The 10,411-nt window shown below is 61.1% G+C and overlaps 1 protein-coding gene across 3 annotated transcripts; it reads right to left on the reverse strand.

Annotated features, from left to right (window-relative positions):
• Nucleotides 1-691: 691 nt before the first annotated feature.
• On the reverse strand, nt 692-8,498 carry SNN (stannin). Of its 3 annotated transcripts, none has more exons than XM_032836296.1 (2): nt 8,384-8,498; nt 692-1,454 (listed from the first exon to the last, which is right to left on the reverse strand). In XM_032836296.1, the coding sequence occupies exon 2, from the start codon at nt 1,365-1,367 to the stop codon at nt 1,104-1,106; it is 264 nt and encodes an 87-aa protein (XP_032692187.1). In that variant the 5' UTR covers nt 1,368-1,454; nt 8,384-8,498; the 3' UTR covers nt 692-1,103. The 3 variants fall into 3 exon arrangements, with proteins under 3 accessions (XP_032692187.1, XP_032692189.1, XP_032692188.1); XM_032836298.1 differs by lacking the exon at nt 8,384-8,498 and adding an exon at nt 7,879-7,954; XM_032836297.1 differs by lacking the exon at nt 8,384-8,498 and adding an exon at nt 3,777-4,295.
• Nucleotides 8,499-10,411: the final 1,913 nt, after the last annotated feature.

The following is a 10,411-nucleotide window of genomic DNA, read 5'->3' on the forward strand; positions in this document are numbered from 1 at the left end:
GAGACTCTCCTAGGTGACCCGCGGGGGAAAAGTGAAGTCCAATACCCAGCAGGTGGGTGCTGCTCAGAGAAAAAGGAAACTAATGTGTGAAAAGGAGGTGGGGGGACCCTCAAAGCCCCCTCCCCTGCCCCTCCAGTGCAGAACGTATTAAATACAACAACAAACAAAAAGCACGATTTCCTCTTTCCTGGGCCAGGTGGGTTTCCGATAAAGGTAGCAGCCACAGGCGCTGGTGTTTCTAGCAAAGCCTATGCCAAGTGATGCTGGCTGGGGGTGGAGGGTGGACAGCAGTGGGGGAGTGCTCAGCGTGCTCTAGAAACTGCTCTGCTACCAGGCCACCTGGCAGCCCTCGGGACGTGGGCCCTGGCCCGTCCTTCACCGGCTTTCAAGCAGTGGCGGTGGCTTCCTTGCAATAACTCCACTCTCAACAGGAACTGGTTATTTAGGACCAAAAGAGAGGGGGGCGTGGTTCTTGCATCCATTGCTAACCAAGCAGAAATCATCCAAGCACCCCAGCTGGTCAGCCACGAGACTTAACACGGACATGTCACGTCCTCTGCCCCCCCCCGCCCCCCACACGTATATATTAGAGGCCCCTGCCAAGTGCAGTGTGGGCCTTCCATGTCTAAGACCCCCCACCCCCGACCCCACAGCCTTGAGTCAGCTTATCATAACTACAGTCAGTCCCATGTGCTCTACACGGTCTTTTTAAAAATCAGCGAAAAAGGCTTAAGCACATGCTTCCAGGGCCTATTTACAGCTCTGTTTGTGAGTTCGGCGTTACAGTAGTAGCTCCATCAAGAACAGGCTCAGCTAAACATTCAAGTAACAAAAGCGCTACGGGGTCACGAGCCCCAGCAAGGTCAGGCCTGCCCACTGCCTGCAATGGGCAGTCCCACCGGGAGGCCAGAGGGGCACCCAGGGCCGCCGCCTCCTGGCTACTGACGACAGCCAAGACCTCGGGAGTCAGTGCATGCGGTGATGAAGCCCAGCGAGGCCATGCCAGCAGGTGTCACGCCGTCCTCAGCAGCTCATCTGTGGTGTCGCCCCTCCCACGCCTCTCCGCTGGAGGCAGACTGGCCTCAGGGCCTCCGCATCCCGGCTCAGCCATGGACTTCTGGGCCGCTCGGGGTCAGCTTGGCCTTTCTCTCCACGCACGGTCCCTTGGCGGAGTACTGCACCAGCAGGAAGGGCTCCTTGGTCTCGCCATCGCCCACGATGCTCTCCTCGTCCTCTGACTGGCTGATGCGCTGCAGCCGCAGGTAGCACCAGCAGCCCAGGATCAAGGCCCCCAGGGCAGCGATGGCAATGAGGATGACGATGACCGTGACCACGCCCGTGGTGGGGCTGTGGTCCATAATAGACATGGTCAGCGCCCGGGGAGGCTGCCGCAGGAGGACGCACGTGCGGCTGTCTGCTCAGCGAGGCTGGAACCCAGGCTGGACACGAGAGCCCTGAAAGACAAAGCAGGGTGAGGTTCCACTGGGGGTTCCACGGGGCCCTGACAGCGCCCAAGCTCGGGGGTCCGGGACTGGGGGACCTTTTTAATCAGGTCTTAATTAAGTCTGACCATCCTGCCCTCATCCTAGCGAAAAACATGCTGGTCGGCTTTCACCATTCCTAGCTCAGGACATCACCAGCGTTCTCTTGGCTCCCAACAGCCCACTTCCACCCCTACCCCTGACACCGTCGGTGCTCCTGCCACCAAAAAGGAGTCACCCTCGCCCAGCCAGGGAGCCAGAGATGCAGGAAAGGGGGCCCATGGCCCCCAAGCCCACCGCAGCCCCGCTGGAAGCTGGAAGAGGGTCTGTTCGAGGAGATTGTCCTGAAAGCCCAGCCCGCCGAGGTGTTCGGAAGCCCAGGGACCAAGAGGAGCCAGTGCTCCGTGATGGCCAGACACGCGAGACTCGAAAGCAGGGACATGACCTCAGTCCCTCACTTCGACAGGCGACACAGATAACTCAGCTAAGTCTTCTGGAACACCTGGGAGAGGGTGCAGCCGATGACAGCCTTTGTCCACAAGGGAACTGTGACCAGCCAGGGAAGAGCCCTCAGCAGCCCAGTCCTGGAACGAGGATGCACTCGGGACAGCGTGGGGGAGGGCAGGCGAGAGTGGGGCAGACCGACCCCTTCCCGCACCGAGCTCAGCGTCAGGGGCAGGACCCAGACTGCAAACAGATCGATACACCAACGCCTGTCACTACAAATGCATCCGCGCCGTGTCAGGAACACAGGGGACTGGGTGCCAAGACGCTACATTGGGCGGGGCAGGCGATACCTGGGGAGGTAAGGCCGAGGTTGAGCCAGGAGGAAGAACCAGCAGGAAGAGCCAAGCCCCTGGGGAGGTGCGTTCCTGGCAGGGGAATGGCATCTGCGAAGGCTCAGAGGCAGGAAAGGGCCTGCTGGCCAATACAGGAGCTGGAGCACCAGAAGCGTGCGCTGGACCACCACCTTCTCACGACCGCCCATCTTAGACAAGCCTCTGCACCTCACTGGGTCTCAGATTCCTCCTCTGTGGATGGGGCTGGTGAGCAGCTATGGAGAGCCAGCAGTGGGCAGCACGGCAGACTGAAAAAACCCAGACTCTCGAGGTGACTGAGGCAACCAGGCTCCCAAGACCCTGCACTTTCTAACTTGTCCTCCTCACCACCCAGGTAGCAGATGACAGTAATGAGCACCCAAGTGTTCGAGGGTGGGGAAAACCCTGTGCCACCCTCAGCACAACGTAAGAGCTGGCTGTTGAATTCATTTCTCTGGAAAGACGGACATCAACACAGGGAGAGAGCGGTGGAAGGGAAGGCTTTCCGCCCATACAGGAAGGAACCTGGCGTCCTTGAGCAATAACCATCTTAATTAGAAGTGATTCTTAACCCAAACCAAGGAGACTCCCCGCCCACCCAAGGCCAGGCTTGCCTGAAGGTCAAAGAGCTAAGTCGACGTCCCTGGACTCTGTCCAGGGACTAGCCACCACCGCCCCCAGCCCTGAGTACAGCCCCCCGGGCCCACATCTACAGAGACGTCCTGGGCAGGAGGGGGCATGATATCCCTGAAATCTACCCCTTTCTTACCACCTGCAGGGTCAGGCTGCTGTTGTCCCTCTCCAGAGGCTCTCTGGTCCACCCATGTGGGTCCACTGGAGCCAGTGCTCCTGTAGCCCAGAGGAAAAGCCTCAAGTCCTACAGGGCCCAAGAGGCCGCATCCCCATCCCCTGCTTCTCCCCGGCCACAATGACCTCCAGGCCTTTAGCCGGACAGGTCTGTCACAGCTGGCAGTTGGGGGAGGGGGGTTCTACTGGCATGGAGTGGACAGAGATCAAGGGTGTACTAAACACCCTGTAGCGCAGGGGACAGCCCCCACTAACAGGAATCCAGCCCCAAGTACCAACAGTGCGGAGGGCGACAAACCTGGGCCCAGGAGGGGGTCCTTGTCCTGTGCCTACACCTGCTCCCCACCACTGACCAAGAAACTTGCTTCAGTGTGTAACCCTGGCTTCCCTGGCAGCCATCTGGTTGGCCCCCGCCTCCCCCATCGGGCTGTGCACTCCTGGAGGGGCCCTGCACTCTGCTAGGCTGCCAAGTGCACAGGCTATCCTGGCCTCTTCTGTCCCACCACCCCTCTCTGCCTGTCCCCTCAGGCCTCCAGAAAGGACAGGTATGCCCCCACACCCCCGACAACCTGCCAGTTGTGCCCAGTGAACCTCTCTTCCTGCTATGGAGGACACCTGCCTTGTCCTTCCCCTTGGCCCTCTTGTGTCCAGTGCCTGCTAGGGTGCTTACCCGTCTACCAGGCCCCCAGACAGGAAGGCAACGCAGTATCAATTCAGAAGGGGAAGTATGTGTGTGTTTGGGGGCAGGAAGTAGGAAATCAAACAACAGCGGCAAGACCTGAGGTGGGGGGGGAACCCTAGGGGCCAAACCTGCCACAGAACCTAGGAGGCACCTACCAGTCCAGGGGGAAGCCACATGGTCCTAGGACTGATGGGGAAACTGAGGCAGAGGCTGCCCCAGCTCAAAGGGACACTTTGAGGGGACTGGTGACCTCAAAACCCTGTCTGCTGCCCTCCCCCTAGGCCAGAAGGACACTCATCCCCAAGTGCACGGAGCCATGGGCACGCCTGGCCTGTGCTCGTTGGCGCCACCCTCCCCTGCCCCCAAGTGCGCTGTTTGTCCCCGAATTTGCTCAGCAAGTATTTCCCAAGATGATGGTTTAAAAAAATCAGCTCACATCATCCACTGCTCAGAACCCGCCCTGGCCTCAGCAGAGGAGCAGACCTCCCTGCCTCTCCGGGCTTCTTCACACCCTTCCTGCCCTCCCACCTCAAACCGTCTGAATTTTCTGTTCCTTCTGCCTGGAATGTTATCCCCTGACTGTCCCATGACTGGCTCCTTCCTATCATTCGGGACTTTCTCCATGGGTGCCTCTGGGGGGTGGGGGTTCCTTCCCAGACCACCCTGGCTCCAGACACCCCACCACCCCACACCTGCCATCGCCTTGCAGCACACCACTGTGACCACGGTGATCCCCAACCCTGTGATCATGCTCGATAAATGACAGCTGAGTGTTTCAAGCCCAGAGACCTAGTGATGAGTTAGAGGAGCCCCAGCCCTCCCCAGCGCTCTCACCCCTGAGCCCGCTCTCCAACCCAAAGCCAGTCCCAGGACCCCTCTGCAAGGGTCCACACACCTGTCCCAAGAGACTCCAGAAAACTGGCAGCCCGAGTGTGAGGGCAGGTGGATTCCCAACAGGCCCGAGCCCATGAAGGGGCAGCTGTCTCCACGTGCTAGGAGGCAGGGAGAGGAGGGCGCCTCTGGGAACCAGACCCCAGGGGATGTCTGAAGTATGAGGGTGGCTGGCTGCTTCCCCCTGACCCCCTGTGGCCCGGGCTGGAACCTACCCACTTGGATTGCCTCTCCTGATGTCCCTCATGCCCTTCCTCATGCCCTTCCGAGCCACGTTTCTCCCGTAAGTCAGCTGACCCCCTCATCCTGATCCAGGCAAGCGCCCAGGGTGGGACAGGGACGGCCACAGCTCCGGGCTGGGTCGAGGCCCAGGATGGCTTGCGAGAAACGAGCCCCCGCTGAGAACAATCATCAAAGTCGCTTAACACGCGTGTCATACACTCGCTTCATCCTCCCAAGAACCCCGCGGCGAACACTGCTCACTGGTGTCCGTCCCACTTTACAGATAAGCAAACTGAGGCACAGAGAGTCTGTGTGCATTGCCCGGGAGTGAAAAGGCAGAATGCAGCATGTGACCCCAGACGTGCAGCCCAGAAGAGCCCGGGCGCTCTGGGGTGGGCAACAAAACGCATGTCCCCACCCCAACCTCTGCAGCAGCTCCGGGCCGGCCCCTCAGTTAGGGTGAAGGCTAGCACTGCAGGCCCGAGGCCATCTGGGTCCCCAAAACATACAGGACCGATCCTCCACCCCCCCATTCTGTGGACCCTCAGTCCTGCCTCCCTGGGCCAAGGGTGGCCTGACCTCGGATCGCACCCGCAGGTCCTGGAGAAGCAAGCTCTATAGCCCAGCCTTGCCAGTCTGCTGAGGCCGCCCCACCGGGCTCCTCACTCCCCGCCCCCTCTGCCCACCAGTGGGTTCAAAAGGACAGTCCCCACCTCAGCCACCAGCCAGCTGAGGGTAGACTGATACCTTCCACTGGCCTGCTGACCCTCAGAGTTCCCAGCTTAGGTCTTCCCCGGTGTAACACTGGGTTCCAGTTACCTCCTCTTTATGAGACCCCGAAACTGAGCCTTAACCCCAGTCCACAGGTGACATTACCCACTCAGGCCCCGTGGGGCCGCAGCTAGCAAGAGAGCAGATTCAAAGCCCCCGACTTCCCCAGCCCACCTCCCGCCCCTACAGTGAACAGTGAGTTGTTCCAGGCTGTCCCGGTAAACTGCTCCTCATGGCCTTGGTGTCTTGGTGTGCAAAATATGTGCTCAGTCCCTCACCTCTCCAGCCAGGCTACGGGGAGGATAAGCAGTGATAAGAAATGGGGAAATGAGGGGCGCCTGGGTGGCTCTGTGGGTTAAGCCTCTGCCTTTGGCCCAGGTCATGATCCCGGGGTCCTGGGATCGAGCCCCGTGTCTGGCTCTCTGTTCAGCGGGGAGCCTGCTTCCCTTCCTCTCTCTCTGCCTGCCTCTCTGCCTACTTGTGATTTCTGTCTGTCAAATAAATGAATAAAATCTTAAAAAAAAAAAAAAAAGAAAAGAAATGTGGAAATGGAATGGGTGGAGGGGGAGGCAATGGGTTTGCATGTCACCAGGCGCCACACCTTCCTGGTGCCACAGGGAGACAGTGAGCCCCTAGCATCACCTCTGCCTCCCACCACCAAGGACCTGCCTCCCAGGAGGGTAGAGAGCCCAGTCCAGGCCCATCACCACAAACAACCTCTTCCTCAAGGCCACCTGCCACCTTCTCGCTTAACTGGGCATATCACTAGTGTCACCGTGCCCAGCAGGACACCAGCTCACCACTCCCACCCTCCACCTGGAACTACCCTATTTACAGGGTAGCCAACCCCTCCCCGGCGATCAGAGGAGCAGGGGTTTGCAGCAGTGCCCCCCAGGGGTTAAGCCATGCCCTTGGGCAACAAAGACATGCGCCAGGTGTGCCAACAAGCCAGGCTCTGCCCCTTCAGGGGACCCCAGTTCACACACCAGAAACATCTCCTGCCTGGTTTCTGATTAGGAACATCGTATGGTAGAGGGTGGACAGGATACTGCTGGGCACAGTCAAGATGCAGATGGGACGTCTTCTCTGTGCCAGGTCCAAGCAGGCGCTGGGACCCAAGGACGCATGGCACAAGGATCCTGCTCTCCAAAAACCAGGACCAAGAACAGCACGGATGCAGATGGGAAAAAGCATCACGGGGCTGAGGCTGTGGACAGCCATATATATATATCCAGGGTCCTCTCCGCCTCCCATCACCCACCCAATCACACCCCGTCCTCCAGAAGAGGAAGCTCGCACCAGAAACCCCCGAGGGTCCCTGAAGGCAGAAGAGGAAGCTGGTGCAGACTGAGCCCAGGGACTGCCCCAAGGTCAGTCTGGGTCTCCTGGGGCCCAGGCCTGCGGCTCATGCCCCCGCCCTGTGAATCAGCCACTCGCCATTCTCACAGGGTCAACCCACTTGGCCAAACAACTTTGGTAATAACAGAAGATGCCCAACGAAAGTTGCCAGTGATATTCTATGTGCCAAACACAGAGAAGATGAGCACTTCACACGGATCCTTTCTCCTTCCACCCTCAAAAAAACGTAGGATTATCATTAAGCCCACTTTGCAGATAAAGAATCTGTGGCTCAGAGAAGTTAAGTCAATTGCCCAAGGTCACACAGCTCAGAAGTAGCAGCCCAGGGAGTCAAACCCAGGCAGCCTGGATTCCAAATGCCAGATTTCAGCCCTGACATAAAAATGCCATATTCTTGATCCCCACCTCCCTACTCCCCTGCCTTCAGGCCCAGGAGCCTGGTAAACCCCGGTGCAGCCCCCGCCGGGGCAGGCTGAGTGACAAGGGTTCGATGCTGGGGACACAGGGATGACAGGCGCCCCGGCAGCTACCGCGTGCTGAGCGCGGGGGACGTGCAGGCGCGGTGCCAGGCGAGCTCCACGCACCCTCTCATTTAACCCTGCCAGGCGACGCCGTCTCCCCCACTCTACCAAGGAGCTGAGCGAGGCTAGAGGGAGGAAGGGGCTCAGCCCCCTAGGCGATGGCTGGAGGGGGAGCGACAGCTGGAGAAGCAACTCCGGCCGTCCCGACTGGGGCGGGGAGGGGGGCGGGAGGACGGGGTACCGCGATACCCAATCATGCCCACGCCGCGCAGTCACCGCCGACGAAACTCGGCACCAAACGTCGCGGCCCGTCCTCAGTTCCCCACCTGCGAAATGGGCTCCAGACGTCGCCACGACCCGCGCTCCTACCCTTGACCCCCGGAGTCCGCCGGACCACCCTGGGGGATGCTAGGACGCCCTCCTCCTCCGTTAATTTTAAATACCCCGAGGCGTCCCGAGGACCCGTTCCAGCGGCCGGCCTGGGGAGCGGAACTGCGGGCCGCGGTGGCGGGCTGGCACGGGGGAGGGGCGGGGAGACACCCGCTCCCCGCAAAGCGGCCGCCGCCCCCCCCCCCCCTTGTCCCCATCTCGCCGCAGCGCAGCGGACAAAGAACCCCCGCCCGCGGGCGCGGCCCCCCCGGACAGGCCCCCCCCCCCAAGCCGCGCCCCCGCCCGGGCTGCCCCTCCCCCGCCGCAAGGACACCCCCCACCCCCCACCACGGCCCACGGGCGAGCCTCCCCGCGCGCGCCCCCCGTCCACCGGGGGCCGCTCTTTCCCCTCCCCTGAGCCCCCGCCCGGCCCGAGCGCCCGGGCCGCCGGGCTCTGCTCACCATTGCGCCGCCCGCAGCCCGGCCCGATCGCCCCGCAGCAGCCCCGCGGGCCCGGCTCCGCCCGCCAGCCCGCCCGGTCCGGCCGCCGTGCACCGTCGGGACGCAGGAGCCCCGCTCTGCGGCGGGCGGGGCATCTCCGGTTCCGCCCCGGCCGGAGGCGTGGCCCGCTCCGAGCGGCCAATGGAAGCCCGCGCTGGGGCGGCGGGGCGGGGCGGGGTCACGTGCGCGCGTGGCCGGGGCGGCCCCGGCGGGGCGGGGGCTGCGTGCAGCTGGCGGCCCTGGGGGCGGGGGGCGGACGCGGCCTGGCAGCGCGCGGATTGGGCGCCGGTGGGTGCGGGGCGCCGGCGGCAGCCCGCCCTCCAACTCCCCGAGGTTGCCGTGATTCCCGCTCACTCATAGAGAGGGAAACTGAGGCGTGCCGCAGGTAGGAGTGTTGTCTGGAAACGGGGAGCTGCGGAACCCTGGGCGGGGGCAGGGAGAGGCGGGACCTTGGAGTTGAACGTCCTAGTTTGGGGACGCTGCAGGTCATTCCTTCGTTCGTTCATGCATTCGTTCCACACTCGTGCGTCAGTTCACTCCACTCTGAGGGACGCCCACCAGGTGCCGGGTTCGCCGGTGGCCGAGGAACAGCTATGAACAGGACCAACAAGGACCCTCCCGGCACCGAGCTCTCCTTCAGGTGCCGGCTGGGTCTGCGGGCAATTTGCAGCCCCTTGGCCGCTTATAATCATGGCTCTTTAACGTAGTAAGTCCGTGATTATGTCCCCCCACCGCCACGCGCTGTACTGTGGCTCAACACATTTTATCCACTCGACCCATTTTACAGATGAGGAACCCGAGGTTCCAGAATGCTGAAGTACCACAGCCTCCTCGTAATGGAGGCAGAATTCCAGGCCAGGCCTTGTAGCCTGGACACACCAAGGTGCCTGTTAGTGCACCAATCCCCACCTGTCCTCCCAGGAAGGCAGTCCAGAGAGATGACAGCCCCTTTGTGCCCAGCTGGCGCCTTCAGGAGGGGTGAGAATGGGTCCTTTGAAGGCCTCTGTGCCCAAGTCCTCCACAGCTAGGAAGGCAGGAGAAATACAGGTAGAGCCATCATCCTGGGAGCTGAGTGTTCATCTGCCATCAGTGTCTTTCCCAGCCTCAAGCAAAGCCTCTGGGAGAAGTTGGAGGGCCCAACTCATAAGGCCTGGTGGCCAGGTCCTGCTTACTCTCCCCACTCCAGCATGGCTGGCCTCTTTCCTTTCTCGCTTGCACCAAGCTGCTCCCTTCCCCCACCCCTGTCCTGCAGCCCGAACTTGGCCAGCCCTGCTTAGTCCCACTGCAACATTCTTGCCCTCATCTTCCAGATATCCACCCAAGAGCAGTCCCCTTCATTATTCTCCCTCTCCATGCACTGTGAGGGCATGTGACTAACTTCTGGTGTGTCTCTCCCACCGGACTTGGGTCTGTTCTGTGCATTGCCACGTCTGCAAAACAGTATCTGACACACAGTAGATCCTGACTCCAGGGATGATGAGTGAATTAGTGATCACACTGTAGACCTCCAGGCCTGGCTCAGCTTCACCCTAGCCAAGGTGGGGCCAGGTGCCAACAGTGAGCTGGAGGTTAAGCAGGAGTGGGAGACAGAGAAATAGAGGGAAGCCCAGCTCCAGGCCAGCTATCCTTGAGGCCAGATCAAGCATCTCAGTACAGTGCTCGCTCCTGGCTCTGCCCAGCCCTGCCTTCAAAGGCTCCCCTCCGGTCAGCCACACCTGGGGAGCCCAGAGCAGGGGGAGCAGGTTCTTCCCACGGAGCCAGTTCCAGAGCTCTCCGAGTTCCCAGCGTTAGGTTGGCAAAGACCTCATTAGTGGTGAGGATGTGGGAGGGGCAGGCTCAGAACCCCAGAGCCAGGATTGGCAGATGACTGGAGAGGCAGGGATACTGTGTGTGTGTGTGTGTTGGGGTAGGGTAGGGGGTGGGGAATGCCACATGACATAGAGGGGGCTCAGATCCAGCCTTTCCTGCCCGGTAGCTTTGGAAAAGCAG

The sequence above is a fragment of the Lontra canadensis genome, unplaced genomic scaffold (assembly GCF_010015895.1).
Source record: "Lontra canadensis isolate GAN:19392208 unplaced genomic scaffold, GSC_riverotter_1.0 scaffold91, whole genome shotgun sequence".
Taxonomy (NCBI): domain Eukaryota; kingdom Metazoa; phylum Chordata; class Mammalia; order Carnivora; family Mustelidae; genus Lontra; species Lontra canadensis.